Raw genomic sequence first — 22,354 nt, 5'->3', positions numbered from 1 at the left:
TTTCAGTGATGCCAAGCAGAAGCAGCATGCGAGAATATAGCAGTGTAAGAAATGATGTTGGCTTTTTAATGGGAGAAGTGTACCAAGGGACCTTAGAGTTAAAAGCAAATCTTCCTGAAGAGATCGGAACATAAGTACACCATTAATCAACTTAATTGCACAGGGCATACTCTAGCATTCTTGTATGTGATGCTGACCAAATCTTCTGCCTGTTTCACGTACTTATCCTTTTTTCCAGTCATTGTAGATCTCTCTAAGATAGTGTTTTATTGTCAGGCCATGTTTATTTGAAAACAACCCAAACAGTTCTGCTCTCACTTCTGTTTCTTAAGCGCTTGAAAGGGCGAGGTTCTTCTTTCTTCCCTGACATTGTGCTCCATAAAACTGTGGACAAAGACGTTTAGTGTTGAAAGCACACCAGAGAGTTGGGCTTGTTGGATTTCATTGATTTAAGTAGATGAAGGTGTGAAGTAGTGAATTAATAAAGGAGAAATCTAATGCCTGACACAAATAGGAAACAGGTGTGTTGGGATGGGATAGCATAATCACATAGCTCTCGTTTTTTTAATGCAACCCCATCTCATTTTGTGTGTATAAGCGAGATCACTGCACACAAATCATGTAAGTCTTGTGCTCTGTGCAGATCAGCTGAGGATTCAGCTACATTACTGTGTGCTTGCTTTAATTTTGGTGGACAAGACAAGTTAGAGCCACTGAAAGCAGGAAAAGAGTTTTAGAAAGCATAACCAATACGGTAAGGTTGAAAGAAGCTGTCTTGCGTAGAATAGGCAGGACTTCAAAAGCGCACAAGTTTTCCAATAATTTTTTTTTTTTTTTTTTTTTACAGGTAAGGGACAGTCCTTGGACTGTAAATTAATAACCTTAATCAGCAAAAGGGCAGATGGAGGAAGACACCCTCAGTAGCTCTTCTACATGTTTTATACATGTAGTTACAGATTCTGCAGGGTTCCGTTTGTTGACCTGAGTGGTGTACATGTGTATTTTGGCCAGCTAGCATCCAGGGGGAAGGAGAAGGATGAGAGGGGGAAGAGATGGCTGAGTTGTGCTTTTCAGCATCCGCCTGCACAGCTCAGGCGTGTTTTAAGAACCGCTTTTCAAGCATAAAGGGAACAAAGCACAGAAGAGGTTAGGGAGATCATGTAATACCTGTCATTTGATGTTTTAACAGTTAGTCAAATGCTTTAGGGATAGTCCAAGTATATGTCATATAGCTGGAGCTGGCAAATGGGTAAAGTCAGTGACATGGCAATCGGATTATGGGTGCAGCAAAATTCTTCCAGAATTACACTTGTTATTTTGAGCGATGCATTCCTCAGAAGTTCTTGTGCATTCTTTGCTTGACCAAACCTGCTATCTAGAAAATAGGGTAATGAGTAAGAGCAGGTAAAATACCTAATTGCAGTTAAAAACCAAACAAACCTTAGATGAAGCAGTTTCTTCTTTATTACATAATAAGGTTACAGACATGGGAATGAAATATCTGAAGAGCTCAGACAGTTAGCACAGTTTTAGCACAGGATTATTTCTTTCTGTAATTGATAGTGTTGTCTGGCTTAGTTTTAAGCATATTGCTGCTTTGTTGGGAAATCTGTGAAACAATATTGGAAGTACTAGTGTCAGGAAGTAGTTGTCCATGGTAATGTTGAATGGGATATAGCTTGGCTAATGTGAACCCCTTTCTCTTCTCTTTGGAGCTGTGTGCTGTTCTTTTTATGATGTTCACTGACTCTGTATGTATGCTGTTAATGATACTTTGTATTGAGGGGGGTGTAAGGACTATGTGCATTTTAAAATATGAAAAGGAAACGAATCCATATTATTTATTTCAGGTATATGAACAACACACTAAAGAAAGAAAAAGCCTCTTAGTCATTTTTTAATCTCAGTAGGCTGGAGTCTCTTACTGCGTGTCTTTTGGGTATTTGAATAGTTCTTGCTGTTCTCTTCTATGGGTGAACATTGAACAGCCTGAAAGTCACGATTAAAAGCTCTTCCTACGCCACTTCAGAATTTAGCTTGATTAGGTTGACATCTAGATTTGAGCTGTATTTCTCTAATCATTGTGAACGTGGTTTTCTCTTAGTATGAACTTGCACAACACTGAATTAGCTCATTTGGGATGGCAGATAATTGCAAGTGTTCAAATTAATGGCTCTTCAGTTGAGCTGAACTAAGTGGCTGTGTAACCTACTGCAGTTCCAAAATGAGAACTTCATTTTAGCAAGGAAAATGATTTGAAGGAAAGTGTTTGTGTTTTCCATACCTTAACTTTACATTTTATAGGCTTTCATGCAGTTTTCTGTGGCTTCCAGGTGGATCCGTTACCAACTGATACTTGGCTGTCTCTAGTGAGTAGCTTTGTTCTAGTGTACCCCAAATTCTTTTGCATCAGTAGGGTCATGGATGATTGTTATCCCTCTGGGTAAACTAGCTTACACAGTTGAGAAGGAAAAAATGTTGGTCTCCCTTGTTGATTTTTTATCTCTTTTTACATGCTGAGCTAGGCACCTTTTTATTTCCCTTATACAGGTTACAAAAATGGGTGCATGTTTTTTTCTTCCTTTTTTATCCCTCTGAATTCTAGAATTCAGAATTAAAGGTTTTGGATCAGACTTGAGAAAGCTGTGATGTTCGCAGTGGGAGCACGAGTGTCCCTAGAGCCTCTCAGCTGAGAGCTGGGAAAGCTGAGGCTGCTCAGGATTTCCAAGTCTTGTTCTAAAGTTGCAAACTTCTTTGGAATCAGTTGTCTCCCTGAGAGTTTCCTGGGGAGTTTCTATAACAAGTTTTGCCAAAAATGAAGGAAGGCTTTGGTGTATGAGACCTCAGAGATGCTGGGGCTAGGGCTTTTCTGGTGCATGCAGCAGAGCAAGCTTTGGGGGATGCTTCTCAACAAATCTTACTTCTACAGTTAATCTTTGTGCAACACGTGTAAACCTTCATGGTCTTAAGTAGACAAAAGTATTTGTAGGTTGAGTGTGAAAAGTTGTAACAGGATTGTGTTGTTCTGTTTCACTTTTGGGTTTTGTCCTGGTAGTGTAAAAGAGTATGAGATCCATGAGAATCTAATCTTCAGTAGACAGCAAACATACATGAGACAAGGAACCAACATAAGGGAAGTAACAGCCTGTATTTTGTTTGATCTGCAACTTTTGTGGTTCTACTCTTAGCTACTTAACATAAATTTCTTAAAAGTAACTTATATCGGGCCTTGAAAAGAGTTTTCTTTCCTAACATTCCAGGCACGGGCTATTTCCATGGATTTTTCACATCCTTACTTATACTGAGTATGAATTGCTTCAGCACTGTGATTTATAACAGTGAACGTTTCCATCAGATGTCTTGTTGTGACTGTTCATGGGTTCCAGTCTTCGTGAAAACTGCCTGTATTGGGATGAATTCTCTCTATTTTGTGTTATCCGAGAAGTAATTTTTCAGAACGGAAAGCATGAATGAAATCATTCCTTAATGGAATATGGAAAAACATTCTTCCAGGATTTTCAGAATATCTTTTGCTTGCCAGTAAATGAGTGGTCAGGGACGGAGGAGGAAATGCTTCATCCTTAACATGAAAAAAGGTGTTGTGCTAGATTGAGTTGGTGGCTTAAAATATATATATTTTCAATAATTGAGAAAAGGTTCTGCAGACCTATGATTGACAGGATTTCTTAAGTAATTCTAGTACATCACAGTCTGTTAAAATGCTATAAGCACTCATTATGTCCATTAAAATCCATATTCCTTTACACACAGATTGCTGTATATTCCTCCCTCTCTGTAGGAATGCCATTACAGGAGTCAGCTTACATGTTATTTGAACGCACGTCAGAAACCATTCAAGTTCCACAACACCTTTTGGTCCTTCTTTTTGCTTTCCTTGCCCTGCTTCCCACTTAAGCTTGATATTTAAAAAAAAAAAATAGGGGGGGGGGGAGGGGGAAAGGAATACATTTCTGAGCAGAGGACAAAACTGCTTGCATCCATGGGCCAGATCTGTGAAGTTGCTGATAAATGAGCCCCCTTTCATGTACAGCACGGCTCCTGGTCGGGCGTGCGTGGGAAGCTCATGCAGCAGTTGAGAACAGAGCACGGCCCTGGCGGTGGCGGCGGCTTTGGGGAAGGTGTGGGTGGCACAGAGCAGGCTCTCTGCTCCCTTCTTGGTCGCTTGTTATTACCTCGCGTGAACACTTTGCCCAGAAAGGATGTTGATTGTATGGGTGTGATGCATGTTTGAGCATCTAGATTAGTTGCAAATACGGCTTCAATGAATTCAGAAATGCCATACTTGTTCCTGAGTAGCAATCCATCTTCTCTATTATTTCATAGGCACAAGACCAACTGCAAAGTTTCTCATTTAGTTCATGAGTGTAAAAGTTTCAACATTTTGTTTCATCATTGCAGACTCTGGAAAAAAAAAATGCAAAAAAGCTTTGATTTCCAACAAGACCTCTTTTAATTTAGGTATTGTTCATTTAAAGACTTGAAGGAGAAAATTATAAATCCAAGGGTAAAACAACTAACATTTTAGTCAGTCCCAATGAAATAGAAAAAGGGGTCTTTGCAACTTCCTCTTTTTAGTCAATGAACTAAAATATACGTAGGTGTACTGATCTAATATATATCCTTGGGTAGATCCTTAAAAATACCGCTTTGAATGCAGACTTAGAAGTGCCCGAATCGGGGTTATTTTAACCATCAAAATGATACTGATCTGTCCTTTCCAAGTGCTACTGCTGATGTTGCCTTAACTTTCTGCAAAGGAATCAGTTGCCAAGGGAGGATTGTATCCAAGTTGAAGAAGTCATTGTTTCATCCACTGACTTTCTGTAGGTCACAATGTCAGTCTTTTTTTTTCCCTCCCTCCCTCTTTTTTTTGACCTGAGCGTGACTTTGCTTTTTTAAGCCTAGATGTGGAAAGTAGAAAATCTAGATATCGTTTTTCTCTGCATAATTCTCTTGTGGTCACTGTGAGTGTCCGCAGCTGTGCGCTGGATGTGTTATGTCGTGATCAGTCTGTAGAGAACAAGATGCAGGCAGGAGGCTGTCCGCTCTATTTTGATTGTACCCTGCTGTCAGTGAATTAATTGAAATTTTAATAATGTAGTTGATGCAATATCTCATCAATTTTTCAATGTCCACTTTTGTCATGACTTGCCTTCAATTTCTCATGCTGTTTATCATCTGCAAGAACTCTCACAATATGACTTGCTAAATGAGACCTACCTTTTATTACACCAAAACTCAGTGATAGATTTTCAGCCCCAGCTTAGTAAGGCACACTTTTCTACAAGCAACTCTTTCTAATTCAAAGCCACATTTTAATAGAAGTGTGGTGTGATCAGGTAAGTATGTAAATTGATATTTCTATGCAAGCATATCCTTTTCAGAAAGTGCTTGGCTACCTGCTGAAGAGGTGGCCAGTACTGAGCAGGTGGGAAGCCTGAGCTGCCAGCAGGGCTTGCTGCGGGCTCCTGGTCTCCTCTCCATGGTCTGCCAGTCCCTTTGGGTTCATCTTGCCCTCTGCTGGGATATCACTGGGGTGACAGCACACAGCTGTCCGTTCAGGGCTGCAGCTCTCAGGCACAGCTGTAGTGCCAATAGCAAGCAGAAGTGATCTTCTCTCTTTTAATCTGGATTAACTATTTACACTTTTAGCCAATGCATTGCATTTTCTTGGGAAAAACCATCAAGTTCACTCAGGTTTGTGCAAGCTGTGGCTCCATCTGCATCATGGCTTGAAGGTTTTGCCAATTTATCCATGAGCATGTTGCTGTGGTGTGTTGGTCACCAGCATCCCCAGTGCAGGGTTTTGTTCACTGGGAAATTGTGTATTTGTTGTTTAAATTGGTCCCTTCTTGTTTTAGCTGTCAAATATTAGGTATACTCACCTATTCTTTTCTTTCAGTATGTCTGCACGGTGTTCAGCTTGTTTTGGACAAATGGTGTGGAAAGTTGCGAAGTTAATCTCCCTCTCATAAAAAGTAATTTACAGTGTAAGGAATCAGTCATGATGACTTCCGGACTTGGGGTATTGTTTCCTCCTACTTGGACATCCTATATGGAGGAGTCAGACTATAGAAAGTGCTCAGAGAGCAAATTAAATGTAAATTAAAAAAAATCTGTATAGGTTAGTATTGTGTGGGTGTGGTGTAACACAGAGGCACTGTTAAAATGCTTTTTAAAATGATTTAATATAAAAGTCTCGAAGGAAGCAGCGAGGAAAAAGAGAGCATTCTGCTTTTGCCAACACAAACTGCTTTCATTATGCAAAGATAATATCCAAGGCCGTTTGCCTCTCTGACTTTGAGGAAAATGTATTCAAAGCAGAACTAACTCCGTTCTGTGCTAAAGGACATGTCAGCATTAAATATCTGAAAGGGATTTTACAAATAGAAATCAAATTGACTAGGACTACAAGTTTAGATGTTATTGACATCAGGGTGCCTGACCTTGGGTTTTGTTAGCCTTAGACGTTTAAGTAGGGGTGGCTTTCAGGTATGCTGCTCGTGACTCACTCCTAACCTAAGGTCTCTCGCTAATAAATGCATCTTATCTTCCTGCTGACTTCAGGAGGGGAGAGCTTCTAGAGTCGATTCTCAATGCTGTTGGGGCTTTTAATTTAAATCAAAGATGCAAGTAAACATAAAGCAATCTTGAATGTAGATTCTCTTCTGTTCTGCCCAAATGCTAGGAAAATTCCCCTCAACTGTTAGCAAAATAGGAGCTGTGCACAGTGGTAGCTTTGAGCTTTGTTTTCTCCCCAGGCTGCAGTTAATAAGATTCTCCAGGTGCCAGTTTTCAAATGCAGCTGACCTTATTGTGAGTGTCTGTAGTGCCTGCTGCTGCCTGCACTCCTTTTACACACACCTGGAGGCTTCTGTCCATTTGTGGCCATGACTTGGCAGTTTTTATTGTGCTTTAAGCTCGATTTTACTGGTGAGCATTGCAATGGTATCTGTACTTTGAGTTGCAGGTGTAGCTGTGAAGAAAAAGCAGAACCGTGTTTTTGTCAAGGATTCTTTATTCAGATACTTAAAAAAAAAATGTTAGCCTTCCTTATTTTTTTTTCCTCTTTTCAGGAAACAAACACTTCTAACAAACATTTATTTTAAGCTGCTTTTGATATTGCACTGCTTTAATTTTTGACATTACCTTTCAAATTGCATACCACTTCAGTCTGCTTCTGTTCTGTCTTACCCTGTCTGTTACGGCATATGGCAAAGAAGTGTTAGTTGTCAAGGTGACTTTTTTCTTCAAGTGGCTTGATGCAATATTCCACCTGAGAAGCAAGGAAATGGTTTCAAATACGTGCTAATGCTGTTCATTCCAAGGCCAAAGTTGCAAACTGCCAAATCCCTCTCTGGTGCCCAGGGGTCCCATACGTACTTGAGAGTACTTTAGCCATCACTTGATGTGTCTTTTATGCATTAACCAGGATCTAAAAGCATTTCTAATCTTGTGTGCTTTTTCCATTTGTAGAACTAACGCTTTGGCTTTCACTATTGAGTGCTTGAAACATTTTTGATCAACGGGTGTTTTAAAACTTTTCATCTAAGCAGCTGCTATTTAAAAAAAAAAAAAAAAAAAAAAAACACACAAAAAAACCCCTAAAACTAAAAACCTAATGATGTGTGAAAGATGATCTGTATTAGCTAAAGATATAAAGTAATATAAAGGGCACAACTCATTCCAAAGTCTTCTGCTATCTCGTGTTTTATCAAGGACATCTTAATTCATTAAAGGAAGTCCCATTTTCCTAATATAATCAGTTCCTTCAGGGGCTTCTGATGATCTGCTGCTGTTTAAGCAATTTACACCTGCTGGAGCATGGGACCTCTTTTTAAGGGGGAGGATGGATTTCCTTGCTTTCACCATCAATTTCCCATTATTTCTCTTTATGGGGATTTAAGAATCAAATGCTCCCTAGGTGTGGTCTTTTTCTTTCTTTTTTTTTTTTTTCCGTCCTCACTCTCATCTGTTTCTTGAGAAGTCTGAATGAAGTAAAACAGCAAATAAAAACGTAAGGGCTTGTTCAGGCTTTTCAGTCAGGAGGGGCTCTGCATCTAAAAGCTATGGGTTCATCCATGTTGGAAAAGTTTTCCACTTCATTTTAAGGCAGTTTTGTTACCAAAAGATAGGAGACAGTAAAACCACCATATCTATCTTATAAATCACGTCAGTGCAGAATTCACCAGTTAAAACAGGAAAGGATATCATACCCTTTGAAGTTGTCACCCTCTAGTTTTTGAGGTTGTGCAATCTCTCTGCACCAGTGAAGTAGGACCCCTTGGGTTTTTCTCCAACAGCAGCTTATCTGGTGGCATGGACACCTATCTGTAAGGAGTTGGAGACTGATGGGTGGGATCCCTTTCCTTTCTGGTTAAAAAAATGCTGTTTTTGTCACTTGATGTATGTCATGCCCTTTGGAATGTATTAGCACATGCCTGCCTGTATGTCCCATAGAACTGGGTCACATTCTCAGCTTTTCTGTAGTGCCTTCTTCAACCTGCTCATTTAATTACTCATTTCCTAGAATGAGGGTAATTTTGCCAGAGGAGAATCTTGCTGTTGTGTGCACACCTGCAAGAAAGGATTTACGTACTCTGGTGACCTTAAGTGGCATTTGTGCTATCCTGCATACTTGTACAGTGGCCTGCTGTGAAACTGTGAAATCATAAAATCACAAGATAACCTTTTTACATCTTAAGCCATTCATAACGATGCCACTTACTTAATAATGCTAATATAAATGTGAGAATCAGTAATGCCTGGAACCTAATAAATTGAAATACGAAAGGAAAGCCCTATTTTGTGCAGTTGCTTTATCTAGTTTTCTGTAAGAATTAGTTATGCAGCAAAGCGTGTCAAGCTACAGTGGAGGATGTCTGCATAAACATTATTTTAGCAAGCAGATTCATGTGCAGATATTAAAATGCTCCTTGCTGGTGTCCAGGTAGCACATATGGAGAGTTTACTTCTGTGGTGTGGTGGGAGAAGAGTTTGTTAGGTTGGATTTTAATGGAGAAAGTGCACTTGGGAGCACGTGGTCGTTTTCACTCCTGTTGGCAGTGTAACTTGCAAAATTCAGCTTCTTGCAGGAAGCAACGTGTAGTGTCTTTGAGGTATCCACATCTCTACCATCACAGAATAAAACATTTCAGCAGTCTTTGGAGCAGGAATCAGAACTTTACCCGTGCCTCTGCTCTGCTTGCACTTGGTAACTCCTTGTGTCTTTGCACAGCACTGGCAGCAGCAGGTGTAGGGTTCAGCTCATATGGGGCCACCACATTTCTCATCTGCTTCTCAGTACTTCAATGTGTTATCCAAGAAATAATTCTCCCCTATTCTTAAGGCTTCTGTTAAAACTACAGTTGTGTCAGGATTGGGGTGTATAATTTGGGTGAATGGAAGCAGAATGACACTCATCATGGACAGAAAAGAAATGGAGGAAAGGCACATGGTCAGGGCTTGTGGTTTGCAGATGGAGGTTTTTAATGATGTGCTCATTAGAGGTTCTTGCTCTAAGTGCTGTTTCCTCTTAGCTCTAAAATCGTCTGCGTGACTGATATGCAAGTAACCTTCAAGTGAACTTACTGCTTTCATGTCCTAGCCTTAGAAACATCCATTCTAGGTGAGAGAGTGCACAGAAGAAATCCCATTAGTGTAACTGAGAGCTTTGCGAAGAGCCTTTTGGCTGTCCTTGCAGAAAGCTCTCATGCGGAGTAGCACAGAACTACTTCTTAATTTCAGGGTGTGAGTTTGAGGTGGGTGGGACCCGAGTGATGCTCCTGCCTTGATGGTTAAGGTGTAGATGAGTAGAGTCAAGTGAGAAGGAACTGCCACTATCTTCTGAATGTGTGTCGTTCCCCCCCCCCAATGACATGTTTGTGGTTGTCACAGCATCTGCCCAGGCCAGACCATGGGGTGCTGTGTGAGGCCCTGCTGGGGTTGGGTGTTCTGTAGTTCATCTTCTAAAGGCAGCCCAAATAGTTATTATCCAACATTTTTTAATGTTTTTCTCCTTTTTCCTTAAGTGAGCTAATAGGGCTGCAGAAACACTTCAGGTAGCCGAAGGTCGTCTGCATGATGGAGGCTGAGTGCAGGTTTCCACCTTTGGGGTCTTGAAAATCAGTTCTGTTTTGCAGATTTCAATAGAAATCCACATAGCTAATGTTTGTCCTCGTCTATGTTGTGCCTTGCTCTTTTGCTGCCAAGTGCCTCAAATTCAGTGTGGGAGAGCTGAGTTTGAGTCTCGTCAAGCGATGTGTGCCTGCGTTTTCCATGGACGTCGCTCCTGTCACCTCTGTGTGCGCAGCAAGCAAACGAAGCTGTGGTTTCCAGGGGAAGTGCGATCCAGCCTTGGTGCTGCCTTGTGATATCTTAATGTCAGGAGGTTTTTCAGGAGTGCCAGAAGATACTGGATCCCTACCCTGAACAAGGCAGGGCGTGCCTCATTCCCCCGTGAATCATCCATTACTCAGGCACGCTGCGTGAATTGCTCTGTGGAAATCCGAGACTTGGAAAATCCAGCTTGCCCAAGGTATCGTTTTTTTTTTCAGAAGATTTGAGCAATTCACATGAAGTGGCTGGTAGAACAGAACTCATCAATCTGAACAATACTCTTCGCAAAACCCAGTCATTAAAGAAGCTTTTATTAGACTGCACACTCGGAGAGCTGCAGTTTTGTATTAACTTTTATAGTTTTGGCTTAACTGGTTTCACACTCTGTTGTAATTCAAGAGCGTCTGTTGCCTCGTGGCTAGGAAGAGGAAGCCTGCTGCTTGTTCCCCAGCAGCCCTAGGCGCGGGCTGTGGGATGGTGCCTGGGGAAGCTGCAGGAGGTGAGGAGGGTGGGTTATTTCCCTCACCCACAGCTGGGCATGGTGGTGCTCCCCATGCAGAGCAGAGCCTGGCTGGGAAGCTTGGATCTACTAGAAATCTGAAGCATTGCATCTGAGACTACGTTGGAGAGCTGCTTTAAGGCTTTAATATTCCGACACCAGAAGCCACGTGGGGTTTTCTTTGTCCTTTTTCAGAAATCTAAAAACTGGGCTTTTTTTCCATGAGTCAGGAGACTTTTCTTTGCTGAGTAGGCCATAGTATTTTTAGATATGCTGATTTTATGTCTGAATACAGCCTTTTTATTTAAAATACGTCTTTCATTTGGCTGGTTTTCTTCCTGTCTGCTGGATGTGTGCATACCGGGCAGTTTCCAACACCACAAGCAACTAAACAGCATGTTACCTGCAGCACTTTAACTTCTGTTTTCTTTGAAATAGGGCACTTAAAGAAAGCTAAGCCGGACTATTGCTTGACAAGGCACTTCTGATCTAGTAGCTTGTGTAGCCATCAGGGTCCAAAGTTCCTCTGTAGGTTCGGCTTTAAAACCCTACATGCCACAGCTTCTGATTTGCATGGGAAGGTGGAGAGAGTGAGTCAATATTTGTTGGGTTTATTATTAATTTTCATTTGGAACTGAAAGCTGTATTCTGCGTTAGCTGGTTACAGAGGCATCAACTTGTGGGATTCTTACTTGGGATTTCTTAGGAACTATCTAAGGCATCTAAAAGAAAAAAGCAAAACTTTTCATGTAACTCGAGTCTGCAAAATCTGAGTTGCCTGTCCTGAGTTCAGGCATGTGCGGTACGTGCTGGTCTCCGTGTGAATTGTACATGTCTTTCTGGTGTTTAACTTCTTTTCTCTTCCATTAAGTATTTTATTTTGCCTTTTTTCTTCTTCAGTAAACATAGCAGTTGATCAATACGAAGTCAAGTTTTTTTTGCACGGTTATACCGGTTGCAGTGGGTTATAGACAAGATGGGTTTTATAGCTTGTAAAACACTCTTGCAAAGCATTTCTGGCTCTAGTTGAGGTCCTGTGCTAAGCACTTTGTTAAAGGGAAACTTATCTTCCTTTTCATTAGGATAACACTTCTGGCCCAGTGCTACCAGGCACAGCTCGTGTCAGCAGCAGGAGCTGTGTAGGTGGTAGCAAACACGTGAGCAGCTCGGGAGCCTCTGTGTCATCAGCATCACAGCAAAACACTCTAGCCTGTTACTGTATGCGTTGCTTGGCATTTTGCTGTATTGTTGACACAGATTTATGGGTTATTAAAGTCAGCACTGCCTCGTGGTGCCTAGGATGTGCCAGGTTTGTATGGCACGGCTGAAAGGTGTGGTGGTTCCGCTGCAGGGCCTCCTGCTCCTGCTGCTGGCGCTAGGGCAGCTTCGGGGCTGCATGAAGAAAATGCAATCTCTGTTAGATCTGCGTGTGTTAACCTCGTCCGTAGGCTGTAACCCAAAATGCAGCATGCGTGTTGGTTTGCACACATTAGAATTTGCCTGCGCTGTTCTTTTATAACACTTCTTGCAGCAGCAAAGATTTGGTACTGTGGATTTCATTGACTTTTTTTTTCCACGAATGCCTTGGGAATTTTGTCAGATTTCTTATTTCATCCCAGTAAGTGATGTCCGTAGGGTGTTCTGGAAATCAAGTGGGCAAAGGTGTGTAGTTCTCTTCTTTTTGCTCTCCTTAGTCTTATTAAACACATTAAGAATATTTTCCATTTATTAACTTCTGTTAAACCACTGTCACTGGTAGCACCTATGGCAGGACATGGCAGGAGAGGCTTGTGGTTGTCAGTCCTGCCTCAAGTCTGGCTGGCAGCCCGTGGCCAAGGGAATTTTTTCCCCTATGGTTAGCAGTTGCAAAAATAATTCTACTGCTAACATTTATTACGTGAAAATACACTAAAGGATTCCTGCAGATCCCTGAAGAGGGAAGAACAACTTCTGTGACTGAATTTTACTCCTAGTCATTGATAAACTGAATTACTTCATGTTTTGTAGTGCCATTTCGATTGAGTAGAAACTAGCAACAATACTTGCTTTGTAGTAGGAGGCATTGGTTCACCTCTTTTAAAAGGACTTTGTATTTTTTAACGAACACACCTCTCTTCCCACATCATGTGTTTTTTTTTTTTAAATCTTTAATACATCTTTAGTATTTCTTGTGTTAAATATTATAACTGTTGTTTTTTTTTTTTTTTGCTTTAATAGGTATACGAAGCTCGGATATGCCGGTAACACTGAACCACAGTTCATTATTCCCTCATGTAAGTATTTGTTACTTGCATGTGAGTGCTCAAGTTACACATAAAAGTTGGTATGATCCCTTTAAGTTCTGAGCATGTGCTATGTACAAGGGTATTTAAAACCAAGCAAATAGAAAAGACCTGTGACTGATGACAGGATGGTTACGTGACTTTTTTTGCTCTGAATGCTCAGTTTAGAAAGACAGATTCATTAAAACAGCATACTGTGATGGTTTCAATCTCCAAGAAATTAACTTCAGATATTAAGTTATAGCATGGCTATATTTGCTTTTTAGAAGATTCTTCTCCTGATAGTTAATAGATCAGATAAAACTTCGGGTGATCATAAATAGGAAAATAATAATAATAAAAAATATTATGCTTCCCAGGTATTTTTTAGTATTACAGCTTGTGCTACTTATTTTACTTGCAAAACATTAAATTAAGGAACATATGCTTTCAAATGTAAAACTGCTTATTTATTCACTCCCTGCCTTCTAAAATGTTTCTGCCACATGAAGGGATGTGGCTCTTGCCTGGAGAGTGGAGCTCAGTCAACTTCCCTTCATAATACTTCCCTTAGAAATACTTCACCTTCTGCACCATTTGGTGTTTTGTCAGTGTTCATGTTCATCGGGGCCAAAGTAATCAAGTATTGCATCCTGGTAGAAAGGAGTAATTAGTACACCCAGTTTTCCTTGTAAATACAACAGGAAAAGAGCTGGAAGTAACAATGCTTAATGCTGTAGAAAAGAACTGGTAGTTCAGGCTCTGTTTTTCTGTTGTTTGTTTTTTTGGGGTACAAAATGTGCGTCAGAAAAGCCATTTTCATGGCAAGCTAATGTTAAATCACTTAATGCGTTCTCCTGTTTTTATACATGCGAGAGAATCCTTGCAATCTCTTCTAGATTGATTTCTAATATATAGTTCTCAATTCATGTGTCTTTCCAAGTATCATGTGGTTAACTCTGGCATATAAAATATAACTTACAATTTAATTTAGTCTTTCACATGCAAACTTTATCTTAACGTTAGATTTACTGATCTATATGAAAAAACCTCACATTGCTTTTTATGCTTCCTAGCCAAGTTTAATTTAAAAAAATAGATAAATTATTTAATTTCATATAATTAGGGCTTGCGTGCTTTTTTCAGCATATTCAGACTTGGTTTATTTCATTTGAAAATTACTTTCTTGTTACGAAAGCAAAGAGATATTCTGACACTTGAAACCAAGTCAGTTGTCAGATCATTCAGCAGCGAAATTTATACAACAGGGATGTTTTTAAAATAGAAGAGAAGGGGAATATGGGATTTCTTGATAGCTTTTCATATAGGATGTATTTAAAAGAGGCACTTCAGACTAAATTCTCCTACAGTTGAAACTGAAAACAGATTATGGTAGTAGTTAGTTTCGAAGTAATATCTTACTAAAAAAAACTGTGGGTCTTTTCAAGGAGTTCTGTATTTTTTCATAATATTCACAGTTAAGAAATATTTCGGTTTCTCATTTTGATTTCTGGGAATAACTGTTGCATTTGTCAATTCGAAGTTTCTTTTAAAAAAAAAAAAAAAAAAGGTTTGCTGAGGAACAGGTTGGAGCAGCATTCCTTCTCCCTGGTTCACTTTCTGCTTATCTTACTCACTCCTAGGATTAACAAATTTTTATCTCTCACTCTTTTATATTGTTGTCCTGGCTTAATTCTGGCTTCTGTAGAGATGACAAATGTTCGCGTGAAAAGTGAAATGAAATTATGTTGGGTTAGTTCTTTGAAGAGACTTACTTGGTTTTCTCATCTTCTTCTGCCAGCTGATCATTGCTTGATTTTTCATTCACTCAATCCTGCTTTCCTACAGTATATTAAGATAGGAGTCTATTTCTGTAACCCAGTAGTTCTCCAGATTTATCTGTTTCAAAATATCTATGATAATTTACATATTAGATGACCTTTTACTTGCTTTTAAAAGAGGAAAAAAGGCCATGGGAGTGGTTAAGCAGAAAAATTGATTTATTTTTTTTTTCCTAAAAGCTCTTATTCTTGTGCCAAGCAAACCAAAGCCAAAGCCCTGTGATACTGCTGGAGCGCTGCCCATCTTCAGCACCGTGGTAGCCGAGCTCTGGTTTTAGCAAGATGAATGTTCCCGTTTGTGTGTTGGGGCTGTAGTTCTTCATTCTGCTTGTTTCCTTCTCCCTGTTTCTGATGTTGGCCACGAGCGCTGACCGCCAGCAGTGTGTGCAGAGCTCTCGTCTCGCTGGCGGCTTACAGCAGCATTCAGCCACTTGGACTCAAAGGTTTCTGACTGCTGTGGCAAGTGCTGGTGTCTCACTCGAAATGTCGTGGTGATAACACACATCTGGACGGCAAAACTTCCCCGAAGTCTGCAAGCTGTGTTGCTGACCTGAAAAGTATTTGGCAAGATGCTTCTTCTCATTTGCAGCGAGCACTGGCCTTGCAACATCTCCTTCCGCTCAGCTTCAGCTTCTGCTTCTTACCTACCTCTCTGCTTTTTGGCTTCTAGCCTTTTGCTTCCTCTCCCCTCCTGTAAGCCGCTACAGAAGTTGTGGTATGATTCAGTTTTCCTCTTGAAGAGCTCAAAATAATATCTTCTGCCTTACTCTGTTCAGTCTTTCACAACACTTCTTAGTTTCTGTGGCTGCGCAGCTCTTCTGTTGCTGTTTATGGGAAGAGAAGGGAGAAGGATGGGGCCACTGCTGAGCTGGTGGTGCTTTAGCCTAGCATGCTGTACATGTCCAAGCCCTGTGGCTGTGCAGCCCCTTGCCCTGCAGCCTTGAGGCTGCAGCAGCTGTTTTCATGACATTTCTCTTGGTTGTGAGCAAAGAGCACTTCCTAGCTGAAGGTGAGGATTAATGACATAATTCTGTATTGAAGCATGCTTTTGGTTCGCAGCCTTTGAATAATAGAGCCTGATATTAATACTTATTTTTTATATGAAATTTTCCACTTGTTTAAAGGCGAGTGTTTTAAGGCAATCAGGAAGACTCAAAACCTGATGTTTTTTTGTTTGCTGGCACTGTAACCCTGGTAGCCTGGGGGCTGATGCAAAAGAGGAGGGGAGGGAACATCTGTGTTCCTGTGACATCTCATCGCTGATCCATCTTTCCTGGATCCTTTGTTTAGCCTTAGCTAGTATTTCTCTAAGTTTTTCTTTATTTATGAGGAGTAATTATCCTGGAAGGAATAAATTACCAAGATAAAAGCTCTTAACTTTTGCCAGTTATTCCTTGAAGCAAGGGAGAGATTTATAGTCTTAAGTGAAACTCTCCATCCTGTTCTTAATGATAAGATAGGAATAGGATTAAAAGGAAGAAATTAAAGACTACGAAAATCTGTTTTAAAGTGTCTAAAGATGCATGATACAGCCATATAAATTCCTATTTTTTTTTGTTTCAAAATATTCCTTTTATTATCTTCCAACTTTCTTTTTTTTACTCTGTCTTATGGCCTATCCTTCCTTTTTGTGCATTTCTGCATTTGTGTTTTTAAGTTGCTTTTCAGTTCCTTTTGTGTGTACTGTATCTCATTTTCATAATACGTCCAGAAATCAAATTGGAGCAAGTGAAATGAAATACTGATTTATGTAATAGCAATGTGTCTTCTGTCTTGCTCTTTGCACAACTCCTACCACTGCATTCCTTTCTTTTGGGTGTTAACAGCTGACTGTGGAGAAACTTAGGCCACTTGTTGAACAAAATGAGATCTTTAGGGATACCCTATCAGACTGATTCTTCTAGTATTTAATCTCCCTGATTGCATGTTGAGCACCCAAAAATTAAATCTGCGTTTAGATCCCTATTGTGTTACTGTGTGAAGCCTAGTTCTGTCCGTCATGGGAACTCAAATTCTTTGTTTTATTTAGGTTTTCTGTGTTTATGCCTGAACTGAAGGATGAATACAGTTGGTGTTTTCCTATTTCTGAATGTGGGGTTTCCTTTTGTTTCTTTTGAAGTGTGGGACATATAACCTACAGCATTGTTTATGTTCTTTGTTAAAGGTATTGCTATCAAAGAATCAGCAAAAGTGGTGGATCAAGCACAGAGGAGGGTCTTGAAAGGTGTTGATGATTTAGACTTCTTTATCGGGGATGAAGCAATAGAAAAACCAACTTATGCAACCAAGGTATCAGAGACATTTAAACTAATTTTCCACTGTTCTTTAGGAAAAAAATCAGGTACCTGGTAAATAACTTATGAATGTTTCTTAGATGGCTAATCTTATTTTTTTCTTATTAACCATTTTAATGGAAGATAAGGTTTGGTATCGTATAAATTTTGCTGATCTTTGGGAGCCTTTGGGAATTTTGGAAAAAAAAAAAGTGAATACATGCTTCTTTTTAAATGAAGAGGAGCTGGGAGAGTGGTAAGGGGAGGTAGGACATTATTTCTTCTTCCTTGGTATCTTCCATCAGCCTCTTCAGAATCAGGATACTGGCCTAGGGGGATCCTCTGGTTTATCCTAGTACCATTGTTCTCTGCTAATGAGGAATGCTTAATGTGTTGTTTACTGTTCAAGGTCAGAATTTTGAATAGGTGTCAGGTTGGGACAGGGAAAACCTGATGCAAAGTTTTCAAATGTAGATCATATGCTTCTACCACCATTGAAAACAGATTATTTTATTATAATAATTATTATTATTATTGTTTTTACATTTTCTATAACAGTGGCCCATCCGCCATGGTATAGTTGAAGACTGGGACCTGATGGAGAGGTTTATGGAGCAAGTAATCTTTAAGTATCTAAGGGCAGAACCTGAGGATCATTATTTTCTTTTGGTAAGTAAAACTATGAAGTAGTATATGACTAATAATAATTTTATGCTGGTTCATGGAATAATTCTTAAATATGAATATGCTTAACTTGAAAACTAAAGTGAATACAATTTCTATGACGCTTTCCTGGCTTTGTTTATCACATCCAAGTTCTTTAATTTCCTAAAGACGTTAAAAGCCAGTGTCTGAACTGCAGCATTTTTTCCCTTCTGAATTCTACCCAGTGCACCTCTGCCTCCTTCGTCTTTTATTACTTATCCACTAAGTTCAATAATGATGTTTAAATTTGAGGCAGAATAGTACCCGTGTGTTTTGACTTGGTGAAATTGCATCTGTTTTGTTTTTACAGTACTGTCACCAATATGGTATGTCTAGAGAGTAGAACTTCTGTCTCTTTTCTGTGTGGAATTCAGAAGGATTGATTGTCATATTTGGATGTATTGAATTTGAATTGGGATCAAAGGTTATTCTGAAGACTCTGCTATTCCTTTGCATTTCCTTTAAAGCCATCAAAATAAGCAATATGTTTGTGTGGATTTTATAGAGCAATTTGGAATTTCGTGTTGGCCATCGTTGTTAAAGGCCATCTAATGCAACCATGTCCTTGAAGCAGGTGTAATTGGATCTGGTTGCTTAGGACTGTCCAGCCAAGCTTCGAATATCTCCAAGGGTAGAGATGCCAATTGGGCACCTCTTCCACTGTTTTACCAACCCTCATGCTACTCTTTTTTTTTCCCTATGAATAAATAATTGGGCTTTCCCATGTTGCTGTTTGTCTCCATGACTTCTTGTATCATATTCATTAAGTCAGACTCCTTCTTGTCTTTACTCTTACATGGTTAATGCAATAAAAGATAGATACTTCTGAAATACCCCATGCCACAACTCAAAATGCATTCTTAAAGGAGAGATTTAATAGTATGCATAGTACTTTTATGAAACTTACAGTGTGCTGTTATAGTATCGTACACAGTTGCTAGTTACTCTGTTAAGTGCGTTTCTACAGCTGATCGTGTATACTCTTGTTTTATAATGATTGCTTCTTGAAGAAAAATTTGTTCAATGAATTGTTTTTTCTTAATTGCTGTGCTTCATGTGGTAAAATGTAGATATTGACGTGTTTAGGTTGATAGTCCTTGATTCTTTGTGAAAGAAAAGTTATAAACGAGCCGACCAAGCCACAGAAGGGACTATTGATGTGAATGCTTAAACAGTAATTATTCTAATGTCTAAACTTTAGACATAAACTTTTTTGTGTTTTCACTCAGATCGTGCTTTTGCAGTGTGATTTGCAAAAATTCTATTATTGTCAGGGGAGTTTTCTTCATTACACCATTGGCATCTAATAGGACCATTTGCACCTTACTATTTTTACATGCTATTGTTGTTGAATGGCTCGTCTTTCAAAATGTACTTACAGGTGGTTTTTGAAAGACGTGTTTGATTTCAGTGTAAATAAAATTTTTTCTTTTTTGTCCCACAGACTGAGCCTCCATTAAATACTCCAGAAAATAGAGAATACACTGCTGAAATCATGTTTGAATCTTTCAATGTTCCAGGGCTATATATTGCTGTTCAGGTAAGAGCAGGACTATTGAAAGTTAGGGCTACGGTTCACAAATTCACTGAGGAAAATTGTATGAGTGATGCTTGGAATACTTTTATGTACTCTACATCACTAGTTCCACTGCTAGATGTCTGTCTAGATATGTTCCTCCTGTCTGGGTACAGAATGGCACTAGACAGTATAAAATCTTGCTGCATCATAAACAAAAATTGTGATAATTGTGGTAGTAGGCCAAGAACTATACTACTCTTAATATGAAGTAGCAAAAAGGATGTTTATTTGAACATGCTTAGCAAGCATCAGAAGGCAAAAACTGCATTTATGCAGCCTTTTTTGTTTGTAAACTCTTGGGTATGCATATTATCAAATCAGTTTCTGTGCCATAAATGACCACAAGTTTCTTTTCATTAGCAGCTTTTAAGAGGATATTTCTGTCAATAGTGGAGAAAAAAAAATGAAGCAGACTAATGAAACTTTTTTTGTAAGCACGATTTAAGACAAAGGTTTTTCTTGTTTACATGTAGATAAAGTTATTTTAGCATAAGGAGACACTTATTTTGTTCCACTGGACTTCAGTTTTGAGAGCATGACGTACTTCTTGATGACTTCTGTTCATAACTTCTGAAATAGCACAGAATCACATTTCCACTGGAAATTTGTAACTTGGAGATAAGGTGAAAGTACTACTTAATAAAACATTTTAAAATATCTAGAATGCTGTTTAGCAGGAGCTCACTAGAAGATGCCCTCAATTTTTCAAGTTTTTATTTGGTTCTTCCCTCTGCAAACTCAGACCCATCGTTCTTTTATGATTCCTTCAGGGAAAAATCTCTGATTACTTTGCAAGATGGCTTGTGAATTTACTTTTCTCCCAACCGGTTTACCAGGCTATAATAATAAAGTAACTGCGAGAAATACCACATTTTTGACAATGTCCTTTTTTTGCCTCCCATTGTGTAGAAAAAGACAAATACCCTTTCATCTTCAGTATGAAAGTTTTTAACCCTGGTTCCTTCATAAAACTTTGTGTTGGTCTTCCCTGTAATATGTTGCTCTCAATTTATCATATTCAGCTTGCAATTCAATTTTATTTCTACTGTTGAGAGAATGCTTAGATGCTAAAGATTTGGATTGGGTAAAAATTGCAGTAGTTGTATACTCATCTAATGGAAATAATGGATTTTATGGCCCTGTCATTTTGTGATGCTCTCCTTAGCCTGTAAAACTGGTGCTTGTTTATAGAAGTAGACTGAATGCTAGTAAGCTCCAGTGGTCTTACTATCTTTGCTTACAGCACAGGAAATCTTCCTTTCTGTTGCTAGGACATTTGTGTAATAAATGGAATGTATTGTGCATGGTACTGTTTTGTTGGAAGTAGTAGTGGAAGGTGGGATTTGCAATGGATTTATTATGACAAATTATTAAGATGAGTCTTTCATTTGTATTCTTTTACAAGGCTGTCCTTGCCTTAGCTGCATCTTGGACGTCAAGACAAGTAGGAGAACGGACGCTGACCGGCACAGTCATAGACAGTGGCGATGGTGTCACTCATGTCATTCCTGTGGTAAGTGTACATCAAAGCCATAGAAACAACTTACCTGGAGAACAGTTTGTCCTGCAGCTTCTCTGAAGTCTTCATTCATGCAGACTGAAGTATAGCTAGGATTCTTCAAAAATGTCAGATAATTGCCAGGTTGATAGGTGTGGGGCATTTTGTTTATTTGCTAGTGCAGAAACTTTTGGAAGAACTTTTCTGCACCCTGAGTTTGTCAGGGCATATTGTCTTTCAAAGATTTACCCTAAATGAAGATTTGCAAGGCCATGCGAAGTGATCAGTGAAATTTTATGGCTTTATTATATTTCCAGTTTGTGTTGCTAGAAAATGATGCAAAATATTTAAGGGCAGATGCAGCATCGTTTACAGGTTTTTTCTCAATTTGTGCTTAATGTCCACTAGTACACTAGTGCATCAGTGATGCAAGCAAAAACAGAAGTTCCAACCTGACTAAAAATCAAAGGTTACTTAATGTTGAATATCTGTTCCCTTATATGATTTTTAAAAGCAAAAACTGGTATGATCATATATTTTTTTAAATAATTAACGCTTATAACTACAGTTTCTTAACTGTCAAATTGCTATTTTCACAGTGGGCATGTATTTCCTTTTACAAAGCTATGTACTTAAAATTGGAGCATTCACTAGTGTTCTTTATTTCAAATGGCAGCTAACATGGCTCTGCCCCTTTCCCATTGAGGAAATAAATGTATGTCTAGGCACCATAACTTTTTCTTGAAAAAATTTAGATTACAATTTTTACAGACCAAAATCTGTATAAAGCTTTATCCTGCCACACTAACCTCAGGTGTTACTTTATTGGTTATACCAGACAGTAGCTTTATCCTGCCACACTAACCTCAGGTGTTACTTTATTGGTTATACCAGACAGTAGCGTTGTTTATGAACAAAACTATGCTGTAATGTAGAAATTTCTTATTAATCTTTGTGGAATATAGTGGCAATTATTTGTTCTGACTGTTCATGAGATGGCATATTTTTAATAAGGCTTGTCAAAACAGTTGGGATTTCAAACCTTGTTTAGCTAAGCTATTTTCTAATTGCACTTAGTAGTGCAAATTGCTTTTTAAAATGGTTTCATGTCTTGTGCTTTTTTTTTTTTTAATGTTTTTGGTTTCTGCATTTAGACCAGATATTTTAAATGCCCCAATACTGTCCCCCAGTATGAATATGACTTGTAAGGGTAGACTGATGGATGAATGTATCCCAGCCTCACTTTCTAAGCCATCTCAGTTAATGTGCTTAAATGATCCATTTTCTCCCTGCTTTCAGAAAATTAATTTTGGTTCATGTGGATTGTAACATGGCTGTG

The 22,354-nt window shown here is 39.1% G+C and overlaps 1 protein-coding gene across 1 annotated transcript in view; it reads left to right on the top strand.

Annotated features, from left to right (window-relative positions):
• ACTR3 (actin related protein 3) overlaps positions 1 to 22,354 on the top strand; it is a 29,329-nt gene that overhangs the window by 1,620 nt on the left and 5,355 nt on the right. The window contains exons 2-6 of the mRNA XM_027461497.3: positions 13,076 to 13,131; positions 17,125 to 17,249; positions 17,792 to 17,902; positions 19,383 to 19,478; positions 20,923 to 21,030. Of these exons, the coding sequence (XP_027317298.1) occupies positions 13,076 to 13,131; positions 17,125 to 17,249; positions 17,792 to 17,902; positions 19,383 to 19,478; positions 20,923 to 21,030 (496 nt within the window). The remainder of the gene's footprint in view (positions 1 to 13,075; positions 13,132 to 17,124; positions 17,250 to 17,791; positions 17,903 to 19,382; positions 19,479 to 20,922; positions 21,031 to 22,354) is intronic.

The sequence above is a fragment of the Anas platyrhynchos genome, chromosome 7, assembly GCF_047663525.1.
Source record: "Anas platyrhynchos isolate ZD024472 breed Pekin duck chromosome 7, IASCAAS_PekinDuck_T2T, whole genome shotgun sequence".
NCBI classification, from domain to species: Eukaryota; Metazoa; Chordata; class Aves; order Anseriformes; family Anatidae; genus Anas; species Anas platyrhynchos.
This window is presented reverse-complemented; position numbering and strand designations above follow the sequence as displayed.